We start from the raw sequence: 22163 nt of genomic DNA on the forward strand, positions 1-22163 counted from the left end.
GCTCCAGGGGAGGGGGTAGACGTGGGCAGGGGGAGGGAGCCATGGCACCAGATGCTGGAGGAGGAGGCAGCAGCAGCAGAGGACTGTTTACATGGCTGGCCCCGAAGGGTGAGTGGGGGGTTATGTAAACACATTCATAAACACCCCATCATTCATGACGGGCAATTGGCTAGTATTTTATTAATGTTACACTACTCTTTTTATATTTCAATATTTCTAACATCTATCCACGTAGCACTGCCAGTTTTCTGTTCTTTTCCTAAGATGTGGGAATTCAAGCTTCCACAAAACAGTGAAACACAACATCCGCCTTTTTTCACAAAATGTAATGAACTTAAATACATCCATATTCAATACGTGCATCAACTCCTGCTGCAAAAACTAGGGACCAAGCCCCATTCCACCTTTCAGGCACCCAAAGTAGACTTAACTGCCCAAGCAAAATCCTGTTCCACCCTACACTGAGTTCTGAAGAAACTGTACATCTTGGAGGTGGGTTCCTTTCTCCTTCTTCATTGCATTTTTGTGAATTTATCTTAAAGCATGTTACAAAGGTAGATGCAGGAATAATTTCTTGCTTCTTGAGTGCAATGTCCTCTCTGAGCACACACAGTGTAGGGCTACAGTGGTTTTTCAGGGACTTGAGAGGGATTCAAATGAATTTCATTAAAACAGTTAAGTTCACTTAGGAGCCTAGTAGATGGAACAGGCAATGACATAACTACAGTGGGGCAACTGAGGCACTAGCCCCATGCATCTACTTGAAAGTGTGGAAAGAAACAGCTGTTTTTGCATCTGCACAATTGTAATTGCGATTGCATGGTGCTGTGTCAATCAGAGGCTGCCTTGAGTGGCTGCTGCCCTAGGTGCCAGGCTGTGTCATTACACGTCTGGAAACAGGACTGGTTGCTTGGCTGCTGGTGGCAGGTGCAATGGCTAGACCAGCAGTGCAGCAGCGTCTATTTTTTTATGCCCTGGTCACCCCTTCTTCGCTACACTACTGGGATCTGCTCTTAAATCCTCAATGATTGATTGGCTCCTGTTATATTTCCAGGTTACATGTTTTTAGTTGCATCAGAAAAAAAGAAAAAGAAAAAGTAAAGAAGTGGCAGCACTGAATTCAGAATGCTATATTTATTTATTACAAAATGCATAGAACTAGATTTCATTCCTCCTGGCTGAAAGAAGTTGACAGTGAGATACCATCTCTAATCAGGGAGTTGGTGTCTTAGATTCTCTGAAAGGCTACAACAAGGTAAATATTTCTCAACAATGATTTACATATTGTATATATTCATAAGACTGTAAATTCCCAGGGTGATCATTCTTCACAGAGAATGATTCTTGTGATGTCAAAAAGCCAGTTGATTTTTCCCTTAGACCAACAAGGAAACTACTGTATTTATTCAAATCTAAGATAAGCTGCCCCCCCCACTTCATCATGGGGGAAAAAAACCTCATCTTAGATTTGAGTATGGGCCAGAGAAGCAGCTGCTACAGCTCTGAACAGGGGCAGGGAGCCTCATGCATCAGGTAGTAGGGGCATGGAGCAAGGGGACCACAGGGGAAGAGGGTACATGATGTGGAAGGAGGCATGTGGTGCAGAATAGGATCATGGGGGAAGGGGGTGGGGGATCATAGAATGAAGGGAGCACAGGGAAGTGGTGCAGCAAAGGGGGCACAGTACAGGGGGGAGCATAGGGAAAAGGGCATGTAGTGCTAGGGGGGAGTATGGGGAAGGGGCACAAAGTGCAGGGGGCATGGAAAAAGGGGTGCATGATGGGGGAGCATAGGTGAAAGGGCAGTGGAAGGAGTGTGGGGCAGGATATTTGGGAAAAGGGCACAGGGGAAGGGAAATGGAAAGTGATGGGTGCACAGGGAAGGGGCACTTGGAGCAGAGGGAGCATGGAGAAGGGGTAAGTGGAGTGGCAGGGGGAGCTGCTGTAGCTCTGGCTCTGGCCCCGACCTGCATCCCAACCCAGGTTGGAGCTGGAGCTGCTGCTACTGCCTGGCCTGGCCAGGTGGCTCTGTGCTCCCAGTGGAAACAGAGCCAGAACAGCTGAAAAGGTAAGCAGCAGGGAGGCAGACACCAGAGGGGGACAAGTGGCAGGAAAGGGAAAGCACCGGGGGAGGGATAGGTGGCAAGCAGGGAGACAAGGGGCGTGGAACAGGCTGCCAGCCCACCAGCTGCTGCTTCCCCTGACTACTTTCCCTGGGGTAGTACTGGGAGGGATGAATTTAAGAGGACCCTCCAATAATTAGATTTTACACATGCAAAATTAAAATAAATATATGATTTTCCATGTTTTGAATTGAATAATTATAGGGTCATCCTAAATTCAAAGTCATCTTGGATTTGGGTAAATATGGTAATTACATGTCCAACTTTAAGCAGGTGTGAAATATACCAGGGCTTAAGGCTAGGCACATATGTAAGTAGCTTGCTGAATCAGACCTTAATGAAGACTGGGCAAGTTAGGCAACTATCTCAATACAGGAAATAAGTGGCATTTAAAGTGCATTGGATATTTAAATGGTTTAACATAACCAACTCGCAAAGGAGCTTTAGGAGCCTATTCACTGTACCTGGTGGACCAGGGGAGCCTTGGTCTCCTTTTTCACCCTTTAAGCCGGTAGGGCCATTCAGTCCCCAGGAGTTTCTCTCTCCTTTAAAACCTAGCAAAAATAGTGCAAGCAAATAAAATGTAGAAGGAGCAGGATCAGACATAGAGTTGTTATCTGCAGGCTCTATCACTAATTGCTAATCAGCAAGCGTTAAAAAAGGATATTGATGGCTGTGGAGGTCAACACAACTATTGTTTGTTGCTCTGCGATAACGCATTTTAGCTGTCAACCAGAGCAGACAATGTTCTGGAGCCGTATTCATGTTTTTAGCAAAATGATTCTACCTGGTGAGTTGGCCTGGTGCAGAACTGCACCCAAATAACCTTGGATTTTCTTCCTTTTGCATTTGTTCCCCACATCCAGTGTCATGTGGGCCTTCCTCTGCTACATGTCTAGGCAAAAATGGCACCTTACTCTACATAATTGGTACTTGCAGGTGAAATGAACTCCCAAGTAACTGGATCTTTCAGATATAATTCCCCAATGTCTTGCTTCTCTGCAAAGTGCAAGTTCATCAGTGCAATACCAGGACAAAGCCTAGGGATACTCTTGCAGAAACAAGGTGGAGTGGTGTTACCTCTCAGATCTGTGTTCTTGGGGAACCCTGGCACAGGAGGCAGCCTGTCTGACTCACAAAGAATTCCTCCCCGCTCTCCACTCCTCTACCTAAACAAAACTGATTAAGATGCTGTGAGAGACATACTTAAAGCCCTCCAGATAAGGGAGCAACTGCCCTAGGTCTCATTTGCATCCGAAATGAAACCAGATGACCATTCATTTACATGGGAGATGGAGAAACGAATGCTCGAAGCAAAGACCGCAGTGAATTCTGGGATCAGAGAAGCAGGGGAGAACTGCATGATGGGGAATCTGTGCTTCAAATGCTAATCAACCCACGTTTACACACACCCAGCTCAGCATTTATCAGACCAATTCTAATCTAGATTTACAAAGGACCTCCCCCCCCCCCACACACACACCTCTGAGCAGAAGTAAAGTTTAATAGACATCTCGGCCATACATTCCCCAGTCCCACTATGGGAGGCCTATTTAAACTTGATTGACTAAAACTCGGTTGCTGGGTTAGGGAATGCTGAGGCAAAGAGACTGAGTCAGAGGGGGTATGGGCAACATTTGAACAATGGTAAAGGATTCATCACAGCATCCAGCCCATTGGAGCCCTAACCACAAGTGTTGTCATACTTTTCCCGGGATGACTGCTAGAAGTCCTCCCCACCAAAGGTTATGAACACTCCAATAATTGCCTTAAGTCTGTTAAAAGACTATAGTAAGTTCTGGAAAAGTCATGCTAAGCTGAGGCTTGTTCACAACAAGTAAAAATCCCAAACCCTGATGCTGCAAGCTATCTATTGTTTCTGAAGAAACCATGAGATATCCCATCAGTATATCTGCTATCCATAGGAATTTCAAGCTAGCTCCTAAGTGTCTGGTTACTCCGTAACCTTATGTTTTCCTGATTATCAGTCAGGTTTTTTTGAGATGTTCCAAACCAGGTAACACCTTGTCAACAGAAAAGACAATGATTTACACTATTGAGAATGTTTTGAAGAAGCTGAACTGAGGGTATAAAAATCTGTAAAAAAAAAAAAAGCAGCAAAGTATGTGTGCGCTTCAAGAGGAAAAGTCTTTCTGACACCATTTGCTGTTGTTCTCGAGAAGCTGGAAGAAACAAATTGTCTCCCTTCAAGGATTGTGCTAAGAACTTTACCTGTCAGCACTGCAACCCAAGTGCCTTGGACTGGTGAGACTTCCAGCTGTCGCTCTCTCTCTTTTCTCTCTCTAGGCATAGATTTCTGAACCTGAACTGTACTAGTTAAGCTTGAGCTAAGTTTCCCCAAATACTTAGTGAAACCAGGGTAGTATTGCAATTGTTTGTGTTTGTTTTTCCTTTGCATGTCTATTACTACTAGTACTATTATATATTTCATATACTTAGCAATAAATAACTTTTATAGTCAAACTGCTAGTAACTGAGAATATTTTTCTTTCTCTACTTCTCCTTCCCCACTTGTTCTGCAGCAACGCTTCTTTTACCTAAGCTAAAGATCCCTGTGAAGCCCAAAAATACTGTGGGGTCTGCTCATCAAGAGGCTAAAGATTGGGACGTGCTGAGTTTGAAACACATAAGGGGATCAGCTTGTACAGGCTGATTTACCCAGTTTGGCTCAGATGTGCCCTAATGAACTGAATGCTGGCCCATGAGGGTGTCAGCTGGACACCCAGCTGGATTCAGAGGTATTCTGTTTAACTGTGAGTTTGTGTCTGACTGCAGTTTATTGTTGCTCTGATGAACTGATTCTTGCCCTATGAGGGTGTCAGCCTGTCCATGCTGATCAACCCAGCTGGGTCAGGCGTGTCACGTTAATCTGTGTGTGTTTGTGTGTATATGACTGATTTGGTGACTGGAGGAACCCAGCCCCCTTGAAACTGAGTCCTGCAAGATAGCTCCATTGGGGGTGAGGACTTGCAGAAGGGAGATACACAGCTCCGTATAGAAACATAAGTAACACAAGCAGCACATTGATAGAATTACCAAGACCCTAGAAATGTATCCCTAATAAATGCGCACACCCCAAGGTGATGGGCAAATCTGGTAACAGTGCTGCTTATGTCCCTTTAGGAACCTGATCCAATAGATGTGCTCAGAGCAGACCTAATGCACACCAACTGCACTGAACTTAGCAACAGAAACAGCAACCAGAGCTACTTTCATTTTAATTACAGTAGTGATGCCCACTTGCTTGTTATGTAATAGCCTAATGGTTAGAAGACTCAGGAGGTAGAAGACTTGGTTTCCTATGATGTTTTCATCCTGCGGGGCTTCAAACTACATCTCCCACCTTTCAGGAGAGAGACCTTGGCACCAGGCTACAGGCAGGGACCCCTCTACTCTTTCCTGTTTGAGCTGTGACATTATACAGTAAAGCATGCAAAATCCATGGAGCCAGAGAGAAAGCAGGAAAGGAGGCCAACTCTGTGGCCTAGTGCTTAGGGAACTTGGGAAATGAGAATCCTGGTCCATGCAACATGTATGCTCCCCAACCCAGATAGCTCAGTCTAGTGTCTAGGGCACTCGTCTGGGAGCTGAGATGTGTTTGTCTGAACTATCTGTAGGACGAGGAGGAAACTGAACCAGCTGTCCCACTCCTTAGATGAGTTTTCTAACCACTAGGCCATTGTATACAAAACAGACATTAACAGCAGTGCTGCCGGATCTTTTGAAAAAATATTGGTGGGCATCTACGTTCAGGAATGGGTTCTAGGTTCCTGGTCACAAATGGACAGGAGTATCTCCCTGGTAACCCTGACTCAAGCACTGAAGCTTCTGAGATGGACGGGAGTTTAGAAACATTCTTGTGTTCAGTGTTTCCTATTGGCCGATTCTAGGCAGCTCCTGGCTCAGCGTATTCAGTTTTTGGCCTGCCTTTCTAAGGTGTATATCTCTCCCCATACACTGAACAGAGAAGTCTCAGCAATTCAAAAAAGGCCTGGACCCCACTCTGGGGTGTAGATACTGTAGGCACCTACATCCTCTTTGGATCTGGCTCTTACTACTTGGCCACAGGCTGTCATAATTAGAGAAAAAGGAATGATAGCTATTAATATGCACAAAGTTTTGCCTAAATTGTAGGAGGCTGGCTCATCAGTCTTAAACTCTTCCTTGAATGAAAGAATACAACAAGAAACTAAAGGGTCCTTATAACAGCTCATAGTAACTCATGGGAGGGACCATTTTGCTTAATTATTCAGTACATTAACATCCACTCTTGTAATTTCCCAGGTGGGACAATGGAGTGAAGGGGCTAATTAAAGTAATCTGGGGCAAACACTGCAGGCTCTTTTGCAATCAAGGTGAGAGTACCTGGTGAGTATCCAAAGACAGTCTACATCAGCAGACTTAAGAGAAACAAGGAGCTAAGAAATCTGTCCAGGAAGCTCTGGACAGGAAAATGACTGAAGTGAGAGTTAACAGCACAACTATCATGCTCCTCCTGTTGCAGCTCCTAAATGGCCATTATTCTAGGTAGGTGCACATTGAGGTGTGCACTATTGCCAATCCCAAACCATCTAGTTGTTCAATCTAGTTGTTACTAGTTTCATTGAATTTTTTAAAATTATTTTTAAAAACACTAGGTGTTATGTTCTAGTTTTCTCAGTTACTCAAGTTCAAACATACCTCTGGAAATACAAGGGCTAGATTTTTTTTTTTAATAGCGAAGGCTTAGTTTCTCATGTAATCATCAGATTGCAGGCACTGGAGCTTTATGTTAAATAACAAATATTTGTAAGACTCAAGTTAAAAATGTGATAGATAGCAACACCAAGTGTTCCAAAGCACTGCTGTTACTACAGCTGGCAAAGGGGACACAAGTAAAGAATCAATTCCCAGAGAAGCACTGAAATCAGTGATAGGCCCAGTGCCCTACACAGAAGTAAATAACAAATTTAGTGCAAACTTTTCTACATCAAACATGTGAATATCTCTGTGAGGGACTGTCTAAAAACCTTTATTAGAAGCTTCAGGTTTGAATGAGGAATTTGGCTCACTTCTGTTCTGCATGATACTTGGGTTGTATCCTCTCTTTTTAAAGAAGTAGGGGAGGCATGGCAAGAAAAAAATTCCCAGAACTGAGGGAAAGGATTTGGGGCTCTCCTTAGATTTGGAAGTAATGACAGAAGGGGTGGGGTTTACAGACCTATGGACATTTCAATAGTAGATTTCCAAGTAGAAGCCTCCTCCATAGCTTTGGCTCCCAGGAGCCAGCAATACCCTGGGAAAGGGCTTAAGAACAAGGGGCAGGAGGCTGGTGAAGAGTTTCTTGTGCATCCCTGAATTCCAGAGGTTCAATTGCTCTGGTTCCTTTATTGTCCCCAATATCCTTTTTGACAAGAGAAGAAAAGGAAGTCCCTGGCTTCAGTGCTCACTACGGTTTTTATGCTTTATGTCGCCTCCATAAGGATTTTTCTGAAGGACCATATGACATGTTCTGTTCAATCTTGTCAGTCTCACATCTCTTCCCCACCTTTTCTTTCACTGATCTTTTGTCTTCCTCCTAGTTCTCTCCCCTAATTCTTCTCTTTCTATGCCTCAGAAATTACCTTCTCTTCAGCAAGTTGCATTCCATCCTCCTAACAAGCAAAGGAAGGGACAGCATTTCCTTTCTTTCTCCAGAAAGGCTCATATTCGCTCTCCTTTCCAAGAAAAGGGAGTGTTGTGGGGCTGCTCCTTCTCCTTCCCCTCTGAGGAAGCTTGCAATGTTTCCTGCTCTAAGCAGGGGTTGCTTCTGCCTGTGATACTGTATCTCAATGCAGAAGAGTGGAGTTCTGACAACAGACAGGAGTTGACTTGAATCAGGCAGTTGGGCCCATTCCTAGGGTTGCCAACTCTGACTGAAGCTATTCTGGGAGATTTTTTTTCTCCAGCAGGTTGTAATGTCATTAATAGAGGTGTACCGATAGAGATTTTTTGGGCCGATACCAATGACTAATTTTTAATGAGCCACATTGGCTGATACCGATCTGATTGCTGATATGCAGCTAGGCAGCTTGGAGAGCAGCATCCGGCTGGTAAGTCTGTTGTGGGGGAAGGAGTGAGGGGGGAAGAGAAGGGGCATGGGGGAGGAGGCAGATCAAGGCCCCTGTGGTAAGTGGGGGAGTGGGGCTGGGGCAGGGGCAGGAGCTTCTCAGCCAGGGTGGGCAGGGTGTGGGATGGAGCCATGAGCAGCTCATCTGGAGGGGAGGAGGGGTGACTTCCACCACTATGCGCACCTTAGGAGGGCATGGGGGCCATGTGCTCCTGGATCTGTGCATGGGCCAAGGGTGGGCTGCTGCTGTGGGCTGGAGCTGGGGTGGCACTGAGCTCTTCCTGGTGGGTACTGGGCCAGGCTATACTTGGGGTGGGAGGCAGCAGCGCTGGGAGGCAGGCTGGGGGTGGGGGGGTTGCAGCAACCCCAAAATTTGCTGTCGCCACCCATCCCAAGTGCAGCCCCAGGCCAACCCTCCTGCCAGGAAGAGCCTTGCGCCATGCCTGGCTGCAGTCCACAGTGACAGCCCACCCTTGCCCTGTGCGTAGTTCTGGGGCACATAGATTCATAGATTCTAAAGTCGGAAGGGACCTCAGTGGGCCATCTAGTCTGACTCCCTGCCCCTGGCAGGCAAGAAAAGGGTCACCAAACCTGGGATCATGTAATCCCAGCCAGGTGCCTGACCAGTCTCCTCTTGAAGACCCCCAAGGATGGGGCAAGCACCAGCTTCCTTGGAAGCCCATTCCAGATCCTGGCAACCCTGACTGTGAAGAACTTTTTTCTAATGTCCAGTCTAAATTTATTCTCCAATAGCTTATGGCCATTATTCCTTGTTATTCCAGGGGGTGCCCTGGTAAACAGATCATTGCCTACTTCGTGTTGCTCCCTCCTTATGAATTTGTACGCCACCACAAGGTCCCCTCTCAACATGTCCTCCATGCCCCCCCAGGGTGCGTGCAGCATCTTCATCTTGCGCCTTGCCTCGCCCTGGCTGTGCAGTTCCTGTCCCTACCCCTACCCCTGCCCCTGCCCCAGCCCCACTTCCTCTCTCACCGCTGGCGCCTTGATCTGTCCCCCTTCATGCCCCTTCCCTCACAACAGATTTACCAGTCAAACCTGGCTGCTCTCCATGCTGCTGGGCTGCGCTCCTGGCTCCTGTGTGCTGCGCTGCAGCTGTGCATGGCATTTACCGATGACAGCATCAACAACCAGCTTTTTTTGGCTGATGTGGCTAATACTGTCAATTTTCCGTATATCGGTTCTGATCCAATATGGAATCGATGTATTGGTACACCTCTAGTCATTAATTGTACTGTTAAACCCATTCACAATATCAATCTCCTGGATTGCTTTCAATAGTCACCAGGAGATCAATGCGGATTCTGGGAGACTCCTGGCCCATCTGGGAGGGTTGGCAACCCTACCCATTCAATACTTTCAAAGTCAGCTGTATGAACCATAGGACCACTTTTCTGAGCTGGCTAAATTAGAAATCAAATCAGATCCATCTTTCCTTTCCTAGGCATTATTTCAGGCTTGTCTTAGAATTTACTATGGAGATGTCCTGCCTGAGCAAAGAAGTACCCACTGTGGAACTGCATACTTCATACATGTTTACAGCCCACTTCAACACAGCACCCAAACCAAGAGAGGGGAGCTGTGGGCTTGCCTCATGCTGCCATAGCTATGTGCCTCAGCTTTGGGTAAGAGAAACTGGAGTTTCAGAGTGAGCAAATAATCATGTGGTTCTTTTGCTCTTCATCCTCCAAGCTGGGACTGACAACATTTGTCCTCACAATGTCAGTACCTTTTGGGATGTGGCCACTCAATTACTAGGAACAGAACTGAGACCACCAGATCATTTCTCAGTGATGACAAAGCCCTTTGGTTATGAAAACAAGAGTCTCATTTAAACCAATACATTGTATTACAAAAAGGAAATGTTCACCATGAATGTCAAGACTGCCCTGGTCTCCAGGGTAAACAGTGCTCACCTGCAAACAAACACAGATAAATATATTCAGAATATTATCTATACACATTAACATTAACAGAGTTTAGAGTGACCATATTCCAACCTGTACAGGGCTTTTGTGTGTCACCACAGTATATATTATAGTAATACCATATGCAGTATTAGTTAGCTTGTCAGTATCTAAATACTCACCAGTGAAGAAGTTTTTCACTACTGTGCATATTTCAACATGCAATATATTCTCAGTGGGATGTAAAAAACATGCATTCTTGCCAGTCAAGCCAAGCTTGCTCTCAGCTGCCCAAATGTGAATGCAGGCTAAGTCAGTTCAAGCCAAAAGAATGATTTTGGATTAACATCAGCATATTTGCAAATAGAATTTGCTTTTTGATTGTAAGATAACATTATGTTTTCAGTGCTTTTCATCCAAACTATCACTGGAAGTTTATCTACTACTCCATGTGCATACATGTTTTATTTACTTTTACTTTTGATTCTGGTGCTATTTTTTTCCATAGCCTTGGACACTCCACTTAATTTATTGATTGCCTGTAAAACAGGGACTGAAAGACCTACCTCCTAAGGACTTTCTAAAGTTAAAGAATGTTGGCATGGTGCTCTGAGACAGGGAAACCATTAAAGGCTGATAATTACTACAATTAGTATACACTGTACCATACTGGTATATAAGCTGCTACATGAAAAGATCTAAAATGACCTATTTTTGTTATCTGAAGTGGATCTATCATTTTGATAGTTGTACAGAGATTCAATGCCTTGGAACTCACAAAACGAAGCTAGCCAATCCACAAAGTATTTTTGGCTGATGTGTGTTTTGTACCACAACATTCAAACAGATTAGACCACTGATGGTGAAGAGATTTTTAAAGCAGTACAAGAAATAATCATAAAAATAGCAATACACATTCTTATTATTAGGTACCAAAGAAACGCTCAGTTTCCAAGGACAATTCTTATAATAATAAGGGACCTGGATCTCTTCAGCCTCCACAAGAGAAGGCTGAGAGGGAATCTAGTGGCCATCTACAAATTCATCAGGGGGGACAGCAAGGAATAGGAGATGCTCTGTTTACCAGGGCACCCCTTAATAGAAACAATGGCCACAAACTGACAGACATCAGATTTAGATTAGACATCAGGAAGAACTTCTTTATGGTAAGGGTCACCAGAATCTGGAATGGGCTTCCAAGGGAGGTGGTGTACTCCCCTACCTTGGAGGTCTTTAAGAGGATACTGGACAAGCACCTGGCTGGGGTCACCTGACCCCAGCTCTCTTTCCTGCCCAGGGCAGGAGGTCTGACTCAATCTACTAAGGTCCCTTCTGACCCTAAAAATCTATGGGCATGTGTAGACAAAATGAGGGGCATGTGTGTACAACGCTTTAAAGTGGGTTAAATGCTTCTGCACTGCTTTAATGGTGTTGTGTTTGCACGCATCAGCAGTGTATTGCACATGAATTCCAGCCGCTGTAGCACATTCGGTGGCATAATGCGCCTTAAATGACTTTGGGGTGCAGCAAACTAAAACATCTCTGAGGAATTTTAGTTTGCTGCCCTACAACTACGGAACGAAGCACTGGGCTCCATGCGGCTCAGGGGCTGTGAAGGCAGCCCCTGCAGGCAGCCTGGCAGCAGCCCAGGAAGGCAGGCTTCACTGAAGGCAAAAAGAAAGTGGCAAAACTGATCTTTTTTTTTTTTCTCCCCTGGAGTCTGCCTGCTTACAAGAGCTGCACAGGAACCCAGTCCTTCCCTCCGTGGCCGCAGTGCCCCCCAGGACCGCCCAAACCGGGTGCCTGCGGGTGGGTGCTGCCTGGGGAGCGGTGGCCACTGCAGCAGAGGGAAGCACCAGTCTAGCCCTGTGGTCCTGGGACTGCTCTGCCAGCCAGCAGCTTGCCCTCCCCTCACCACTGCCGAAGAGGCAGGTAAGACATGGGTGTACACAACATGGGGGTTTACACTGCCCTAAATTGAAGTGGGTTTAAAAACCCACCACTTCAATTTAGGGCCCCCATTTCATCTACATATGGCCTATGAACTCTATGAAATCTATGAAATAAAGTCTCAAGTGTTTTAAAAAAAACCTGAGCAACAGGACAATGCCAAAGAGTTTTAAGCCAAAAGGTTACAATACTATTTGTTCATCTGTTAAACATTATGTAAGTGGTTCAATATTAAGTAAATAAGCATTTGCAAAATCACTATCTGTTATCTTGAAGGTCTGGTCCTGCTTGAAAGTGAATGTTTGACACATGACATTACTGAAGCATATAGCAAGGCACAAGTAGAGACAGAAGAGAGGAAAAGCCTGATAGAATGTTTTACGGCCATGCATTTAAGTATATCAATGCACCATGCAGTTTCTGTATGTGACTTACGGGCATTTTGCAGTGTGGTCTAGGAGAAACTGGGAAAACTGTCTATTCAAAATGGGGATGGGGGGAGGAATGAATTCAGTAAATAAAGACAATACTAATACAGCAAAGAGGCATTATATTAGGTGCCCAAGTGAGACCACAGCACAGCAATCTTAATGTATTTTACAGCTCAGATATTGGGAAATCTCAGCTAATATGGTTCAACCAGTAGGTTCAACTTTTGTGGATGGAGCTAATCTCTTCAATCAGAGTAGGTTTCAACAGCTGAGTTCAAAGTTTCTGCCCTGTACACACAAGCAGAAAACATGCTGGCAGAACCAAGGTCCAGATTCTACTCCATTTATTTGGCCAGCAGTGGACTTAAGTCACAATCCCATTCCACTCTGTTCGTACCCCTGAAAAACAGTTAATACATAAATTGGGTGGATCCTCCTCCCAGTTACCACTTTTTGTGACCCACCCTTAAGGGTCAGATGATGCATTCATGGATTTTCAGGGACTTGTGCCAGATGGAATAGAATCCTACTTAGGCACATACTTAGATGCCCAATAGGTGGAACAGCATCTGGCTCCATGTTATCTAAAATAGTGATATGATAGGATCCACCTCCCTAGGATGGCCATGGCACCCTCTAGTGGGCACTACAACCCTGTCCTGCCCAACTAATCTTTCAGAACACCCTCCTAGGCTCACCTGCCATGTCTTGATGTCTAAATAAGACATATGGGAGGCTGCCATCAGAGACCCAAGTAAGCCTTGGATGCTTTACTCTGCTTTGGTCATCCCTGGGCAGCCATGTCCTGGCCTCAATCCTGCCTGAGCAAGGTGTTACTCCTTTGTCCTTTCTCTCAGCTCTGGGGCCCCTGGCCCTGTCTTACTCTCCTTCTCGTCTCCAAGCCTGCCAGCTCTGTCTCAGTGTCATGAGTCCCAAACCCTCATGCTATGCCTAGAAGGTACCACTTATGCCCCACTGGGGGCCAACCGGGCCATGATTGGTCCTATCTTGACTTTACAAGCCCTATTTGCTATAGGGGCAGTAATTGTGCATTCCAGCCTCCTGCATACCATACAGATCTTCCTCAACAAACTTCCCCATGACTCCCAGCCCCATCTATGCACCAGCCTGCTGGGCTCCCATTTGTCCACTCAGCTTCAGTCCACTCTATCTAACAGAGCCCTGGTTCAAGCTGTTCTCTCCCTATTTGCTGGGTCCCTAGCCTTGTTTCAGCCTCTTCCCACACAGCTCACCATGTCCCTGAATATTGCAGTGCTCTTTTCTGGGCTCCAATACCTTCTATTCATTCACTGGACCCCAAGCCCTGTCTCAGCTTCTGCTCACACAGCCCACCAAGTACCAGACACTGGTAGGTCTCTTTCCATTCACTGGGCCCCTTGACCTGTCTAAGTTTCTGTCCATGCAACTTACTGGGTCCCCAGCCCTTGCAGGGTTTTTTCTGGGCTTCAGACCCTTCTTGGCCCCTGGCCCTGTCTTGACTTATGCCTATGCAGACCACCAAGTCCTACACCCTTGCAGGACTCTCTCTTTCTTTCAGCTACAGCCCCTAAACCATTTAGCTTAAGTCCACCAGGGTGGAGTATCTCTTAGACACCCTGCCTGTGGGTTCCCAACCATCCCAAATCTCCAGTCAAGACATAACCAACTCAAACTTTCTAGGAGATATTCAGTAGCTCCTTCCACCTTCAATTAGGGCAAGTCTGAGTCTCTGGCCCTGGGTTAGGGTTCTATATCTCCTCCTCATTCCTATTCTGGTCACCTCCAGTCTTCAGGGCCAAGTTCAGGAGTTTTCTCTTTTTCCCTAATTAGCAGGCTTATTGCTCTGGCCTGCCTGTTTGCCCCCAACCGTTGGCTGCCTGTCTCTCTTGGTAAAAGACTCACTACTTTGCAGCTAGCCTCCCTCACTTTTAGTAGCAGGGGTAGTGGCCCCTGTTACAAGTGGTTTTCAACCTTTTTAGATGCAAAGCACTTCTTAGAAAATGCCACTTCTTAGCTTTCACTCATTTTTTGGTTACAGAAAAATACTAGAGCAATTCTTCTGTTACAAGGAACTCAGACCACAATAAGTCAGAATGTTTTTGACACCATGGATTCCTGTTTGGGTTTATCTTGTGCATCATGCATAAATGCTTGTATACCTAACAGTGCTACTATTGAATGGCACCCTATGACACCCTTAAAAGGACATTGTAGCATCCTAGGGTGCTATGGCACTCGAATTGAAAGTCACTAGTCTAAAATAATTTTCAAGGTTTCAGCTTGCAAATCATTTCTGTAGCTTTGGTATAGCCACACAGATTAATAGACCACAGTGATACTTACTCCTTTGATGTATGCTATATGTCCCGGTGGCCCAGGAGGTCCTGGAGGTCCAGGCAAGCCAGGAGGACCCTGAGAAGAGAAAGGGAGAAGATAATTAGATACAACCTTTTGAACAGCAGAGACAGCTGACAGAGAAAAAGAAGGGCAAAGTATTCAGAGGGTTCAATATAAACATGGAAATTTCTGCTAACTGGTCTAAAATTAGGCAAAACATTTGTTTGCATGAACAAGTTATACCTATAAAAAGGAAATAAGGATTGCAAAATTTGACCATTAATATTTCATGGGCAGCTAAAACATTCGCTTTCAGGAAAAAAAAATCCATTTTCCTCCCTGCTAGGTATAAGGAAAACCTTTATTCTTAACACCCCCTTCCCTCCACTCTTTTTTGGATTGATTATTCCAACTGCTGAGACTCATAATTACAAATGTTACTGTACAAATGGCATTTAGACCAGAGTATATTTTAATCCAGGATATATGTAAAAACCTCAAAGCCTGAAGGAATGAGATCCAGAACAATGAAGCAAGCAAACTATGCTGTCTTATAATGTACAAATGGACCAGATTCAACTGCATTGACTTCAGTGAGCTTATTCTGGATTTATGCCATGGTGACGTAGCAGAACGCAGTTAGGCATATAACACTTACAACTACATCCACGGGGTGTCCTGGACACTGGAATTGGTCCTCATGGACCATTACCCCTATCTATCTGGTATTACTGCACTGCTCTTTTCTTTCCTGTAGGTTTAGGCATAAAGGATAATGTAGACTGAGCTGGGTGGTGAAGTACAGAAGGTGACTGTAGGAGGAGGGGGAGTGGGCAGAGATTAATAGTCTATCCATTGCAAAGCCTGATTTATTTTCCACCAAACTGAGCAGCAGTTACTTTAGCTACATTGGCTTATTAAGAATAAAAAATTACTAAGTTATTTAGAAGAGATATATTTTGATATTAAAATCATCTTGCCTAAAAAAAATGTGCTGAATTCAGAAGTTGCTGAGTTTAGTATGACTTCCTCCTCTTTAACGGCACATGCCATTAAATTTCACACATTTATCACTGCACTGAGGCCAATTACTTGTGCTTGTGTTTGGCTAAAGCAAAAGCATATAATCCAGAAAGGCATCCAGTCTTGATTTAAAGATGTTCTGTAGTTACTTGTTCCATTGACTAATTTTCCTTTCACACAGATACTTGTGCCTAATTTCAAATATTAATTTATTTGGCTCCAGCCTCCAGCCATTTTCTGTAGTAATGTCTCTCTCTGCCATCTGAAACTGCCTTTTAGTACCTGAAATTTTCTTCTTGCCAGGGTATTTCAAGTAATCTCCCAACCTTTTTTGATAAGCTAAAGTAGTATCATCATCTGTATCTGTATTTGCTATACAGGATTTCACTTTGTTTTCAATATTTTCAATACAATAGAAATAATTTAAATGTTGTCTACTGAAATACAGTAAACAGAGTAACAGAATTCACTGGGAGCCTCTACACATTCATTAATGCGCCATAATTACTGCACATTAATTTTACTACTTGCATAACCAAGCACTAAATTAATGTGCAGTAACTGGTGATACTGTGCAGTTGCACCAGAGCACGGGTTTTTACAGATGTTAACTATGCAGTAGCTTAATACTACTGTGCAGTAGCATATTAGCATAGGTTTTGCCCAGCACGCTACTGCGCAGTGTTATTAAGCTACTGCACAGTTAACATCTCATGCAGCTGCACCCACTAACAGTATGAAGAGCTAAGATACCATCTCTGTGATGTGAACATTGCCCTATAAACTCTTTCTTGTACAAGAGGAATCTGTAGTCATTTTAAAGAAAGAGTCCAGCTGCTGACATAGCTGGGACTCTGGGTAGGGTTTTACAATCAAATGTGCATTTACAAGAGGTTAGGCAGCAGTATTGCAACAACCAAAAAAAAGACATGCAGGCACAACTCCTGGTCCCCAAAATGGATTTTAGTTGATATTCTTCATTCAACAGTCATAGGATATATTTAGGTATGCAAGTCTTATCACAGGATCCAATCCTGCAAACACTTATTACATATATACCATTATTTTTTAGTACTATAGTTAGGCCTACATATTTAGACATTTAGAAAACAAAAATTTAAACTAAACAATATTTACATTTCCAATAGACAATGGAAACATTTACAAGCTGTCACTGACTTGTAGCTTCTTGGCAGCTTAACTTTGCTCTGTTGTTGCAATTACCGGAGTGCTACCAGTATCCATGGTAATTAGTGTAAAGCCAGGTCACATTTCTCTATGCTGCACTGCAGTCATACAATAGACATTACATGAAATGCAGACTGCACTGACTATTTGTGTCTATATGCATTATGTACTATACCAGATGAGAAGTGTTTGCATTGCCCCAGACCTAATCAAGCCACACAATGAATAACACATATATGAGTATTCCTTAAGGTCAGTAAGATTATTCCCCCTGGTATGTATTACTCATCTGGATGCAGGGCTAAAGAATTTGGCTGTGAACAGTTATTTAGTAGATAAAATAGAATAGCCATGTCACCATTTCTAGATACTCTAAGCTGCTTTTATTTCTCGAACATATTCCTATCCATCAGCCTCGTTACAGGAGTTTAACTACATCTGTGTTTACAGTGAGCTATATTGCATCAATTCTGCAGAACTTACATATGTTTCGCCTTTTTCACCTTTCACACCTTTCAGACCATTCAATCCCGGGCGGCCCTGAAATGGATGAAAGGATTTTCATATCTGCACAAGAATAAGTTGTTTTTTCTTATGCCATCTGGGAGAGTAATACATACAGGTCGTCCTGGAAAACCAAGTTCTCCTTTGGGTCCTGAAGGTCCTATTGGTCCCTGAATAGAAAAGAAAGATATTATGAGTTGCTGAGAAAAAGAGCAAAATTGAATAATTCTTATATGGAACATGACAGTGACTTATGCTTTGATTATATGGAAAGAATACAGATGGCATAATTACGTGTAAAATAAATGTTTGCCAACAGAAAACTTTGGGGGCTCCCCTTTCTCTCTCTCTTTTCCTTTTTTTTTTCCCCCTAGAGAGAGGGATCAGGCCCATTTCTGGCACCATGTGGTGTGAGACACACAGATACATGGAGCCATATTGTGGGTTATAATCTCGCTTCTTCCAGGGACTTTCTAACTTTTATTACAGTCTCCCTAGTACAACCTGGTTAAGAATCACTGCTTTACAGAATCAGAAAATTATACCTATACAAGAGTTTTCTAAATATCTATTAGGCAAAATGTCACACACAAATACATTCCATGGAATTGCAAGCTTAATTATGAGAAATCTTAATTTCACTTAAATATGTCATTTGAATAATCAGTTTAATCACCTGCACTATAATGTTTCATGAAATTTTATGTTATGAGAGAAAGAGATTAGCTACTACCCAACTGCCCATAATTTGGACAGGCTGTTTTAACTGGCAATGGCATATTGATTGGTACAGGGATTGACAAAACTTTGTTACTGCAGAGCTTGAGAGGCATCTAATGGTAAATAATAAGGAAGACTGATATTTCCACTCTGTTGTTCATCATTAATCAGAAAAGTGGAGTTTAAAGCAGACAGGGAAAATGATTAACAGTACAGTAGGATAATAAAAGAGTAATAGAAATGAAAGTTATGAAAATGCAGTAGAAATAATAAATGAGATAAATGAGTTATGAGGTGAAAGTGGGACAGTTGGGGGAAAAAAAAGAAATGAATGCAGGGAAGAAAACAAATCAGAGAGCTGATCTGCAAAATAGTACCCTTAAAAGTAATAAAGCTGTGGACCTGTTCTGAATGCCTCTAGGAAGCACTAATCTGAGAGGCACCCAGCATATCATGCTATCACTCTTTTTGACTGCACGCATTTGAGGTTAGAATTGTTTTTCTTCCCCCATACCCATTCCTACTTGAAGCATATCAGTCATCACTATCACATTCTGATTATGACTCACCTTTACACTCTCTGATTCCCATCCTCATCTGAAATCATTTTTGACACATTTTGTCTCTTACAATTTCCATGTCCAGGAGTTTTACAAGTCTGGGATCAGTCACAGGACAGCAGGTGAATTCTGCTACTATTAGAGCACTAATTACAGCTTTTGAGTCCACCTTTTAGATAAGGAACAGCAATTTGCTTCTACTAAGAATGTGCCTGGTGATTAAGAGCCCTTGTGAAAGTGCTTTTTAGCACTGTGTTGTCTCTGAAAGATTGGCCATGAAACCCAGGACATGCAACATACATCTATTATTCAGCCTGGAGCGCTGAAGTAGGCCTCTCAGCTGGAAGAGCTTTTCCACTTAGAGCTGAAATGGTGCAGAGTATAGGGATAACAGCACATTAATTTCTCTCCTTGCCTTTGACTAGGATATTGCCTACATGAGTGAAGCCCATCAGTTTCCAGAGGTGTGCCTACCTACTACATAAAGAGCTCTCTGGGACATTTCAGGCCCTATGTTCAGTTCAGGGGCTGTGCTGCTCCTATAGAATAAGGGGATCTATACTTTCCCCTAAAGTCTATTTCTGTAGGCTGAGATTGCAGGAGGCCTTGTTGGCTTCTCAGAAACCTGGAGAATAGGATAGAGTATAAGGCTGGCCGATTAGCATCAAAGACACTAGAGGCAAGCAGTGCAGACAAGGCCACTAATTGTCTTCCTTCCTGCTTGTTCCAGAAGGTTGCTAACTGTATGAATACTTCATATTAATATAGTGTTTTTTATGTGCACATCCCAAAGCTCTTCATAAAGTTAGTTATCATCATTGCTACTTCACAGATAGAAAAACCAAGACAAAGAAGGTCAAGTAACTTGCCAACTTCACAAGTGAATGTGTGGCAGAGCAGAGAAATAACTCCAGGTCTCCTCCTTCACAGTTGGACTTCCTAACCATGTTGCCTGTTTACTTAAGATGTTTAGGGAGCTTAGGATCTATTTGGGATTGCAGATACACACACACACACACACACACACACACACACAGATGATATTCACACTCAGAAGTTATAAAATTTTGATCTACTATTATTGTCTGAACTTAAAAAACCATCTAGAGTTGACCCCTGCTCCAGACTGAGGGATCATCAGGTTTCATAGTTTCATAGTTTTAGGGTCGGAAGGGACCTAATAGATCTTCTAGCCCGACCCCCCGCCAGGGCGGGAGAACAACAAAAAAACCCTAAAAACAAAAACAGGACTCAAATGAGTCCAGCCAGGTAGGCATCCAGCCTCTTCTTAAAGACCCCCAGGGTAGGGGCCAGCACCACCTCCCTTGGAAGTTGGTTCCAGCTCCTAGCCGCCCTAACTGTGAAGTAGTTTTTTCGGATGTCCAATCTGTACCTCCTCTCCATCAACTTGTGCCCATTACTCCTTGTTATGCCAGCGGGGGCTAGGGGAAACAGCGTCTCCCCCAAACCCTTCTGGTTCCCCCTAGTGAGTTTATAGACGGTCACCAGGTCCCCCCTCAGCCTTCTCTTGTGGAGGCTGAATAGGTTCAGGTCCCGCAGTCTCTCACTGTAGGGTCTGCCCTGTTGTCCCCGGATCATGCGGGTGGCCCTCCTCTGGACCCTCTCCATGTTGTCCACATCCCTCCTGAAATGGGGCGCACAGAACTGGACACAATACTCCAGCTGCGGCCTGACCAGCGTCGCATAGAGGGGGAGGATCACCTCCCTGGCTCTACTCGAGATGCACCTGTGGATGCACGACAAGGTCCGGTTAGCCCTGCCAACCATGACCTCGCATTGTCGGCCCATGTTCATCTTGGAGTCAATAATGACACCAAGATCCCTTTCCGCCTCCGTGCTCTCAAGTAGGGAGTTCCCCTACTGGTTGATGGACTGTCAGCCATCTCATCCTTTTGGTCCAAAGTGGCAACTATTTGTCCTTGGCTATTTACAACATTGCTGCTTAGACATATAATGCATATTCATAAGAAAGCTTATCTTATCTATCTGGCGATTAATGCATGACAATTCAGCTTATGGATGATATATTTTAATTTATTGCATATGCACACACAGAAAAGAGATGCACTGAAGAATAAATAACTAGGAAAAAATATGAGCAATACTCAAACACGTTCAAGTTGAGAGCCATACGTCTAGTGCTGCCATCTCTGTTGCTACTGTGCCCAGACTGATAAATTAGAATTAAATCAAAAGTGAACTTCAAAATGTGTAGCACGTAAAAGTATTGCTCTCAATGATAACAGTGATTTCAAGAGGCTCAAAAGCCCACTGATAATGACATCTGAGTCTACAACAGCATAAGGAGCAGTGGGCGATTGGGCCACCAGCTCCAGGTGCCCATTTAGAGGGGGCATGCGAACAGCAACTACTGCCACCAGCCCATCCATCTCAGTCACTGCAGCTGGCCTGATCCCTGCTGCCACTCCTGTCACAGGTGGTGCAGACTAGGAATCTGTGAATCTGGTATTTAATAAAAAACTTCCAACAGATCAAGAGAGTGTTTTTAGGGTGAGAACAAGCACTTAACCACTGGGTTGTTCAAACATTACAACATGGAAGCTAGTTTTAATACCCTTTAGGCGTCTTGAATTTAAAAGCATTAAAAAAATTATTAAAAATAAATGTATTTATTTATTAGATTTACATGCTGTCCTTACCAACAAAGGTTTGGGGTGGCTTACAGTAAGAGAACAAAACAAAGTATTAAAATAAATTATGAAACTAACATGAAATATATAAAGGAAACACAATGTGAATAATTTACAGGTTTTTAAAGGTTATTCCTTTAGAGCCTTTTTGGTTTAAATTTTCTCAGATAATTCCCCATCAAATTCCATTACTGATTAAAAATACAGTTTGAATTAAATTTAATCCAAGTGTGAGGTACAAATATCATGATATTCCTGTTCTGAACTGGGTACCACATCTTTAAAAACCTTCCTTAACAAGGGTTCATTATTACAATAACTAACATTCTATCTAGTTTTATTTAACTTACAATGTTTAAATTTACACTAATCCAAGGCTCCAGGGATATAAAGGACTCTCCTTTCTCTCCCGTGCAGGCTATCTTTCATGCCAGATCCTGCATAGAAGCAGGGGAGTTAGCAGCAACTACCAAGTTTTTAATTCCCTTCCTGGATGGGATGGTGGGGAGCAGATTGAACTGACAAGTGTGACACCATTTCATCTGTTATGTTTTATTTTGTAATCTGTTTCATAGTTTCATAGTTTCTAGGGTCGGAAGGGACCTGGGCAGATCATCTAGTC

The 22163-nt window shown here is 43.7% G+C and overlaps 1 protein-coding gene across 4 annotated transcripts in view; it reads right to left on the reverse strand.

Moving 5' to 3' along the window:
• The window catches only part of COL15A1 (collagen type XV alpha 1 chain), a 337165-nt gene that overhangs the window by 26449 nt on the left and 288553 nt on the right, over positions 1 to 22163 (reverse strand). For all 4 annotated transcript variants that reach the window (XM_006018966.2, XM_025198310.1, XM_025198313.1 and 1 more), the window contains 6 exons: positions 17706 to 17759; positions 17569 to 17625; positions 14881 to 14949; positions 12542 to 12583; positions 10120 to 10165; positions 2587 to 2676 (listed from right to left, as the gene is read on the reverse strand). In XM_006018966.2, the coding sequence (XP_006019028.1) occupies positions 2587 to 2676; positions 10120 to 10165; positions 12542 to 12583; positions 14881 to 14949; positions 17569 to 17625; positions 17706 to 17759 (358 nt within the window). The remainder of the gene's footprint in view (positions 1 to 2586; positions 2677 to 10119; positions 10166 to 12541; positions 12584 to 14880; positions 14950 to 17568; positions 17626 to 17705; positions 17760 to 22163) is intronic.

Source organism: Alligator sinensis, unplaced genomic scaffold, assembly GCF_000455745.1.
Source record: "Alligator sinensis unplaced genomic scaffold, ASM45574v1 scaffold428_1, whole genome shotgun sequence".
NCBI lineage: Eukaryota > Metazoa > Chordata > Crocodylia > Alligatoridae > Alligator > Alligator sinensis.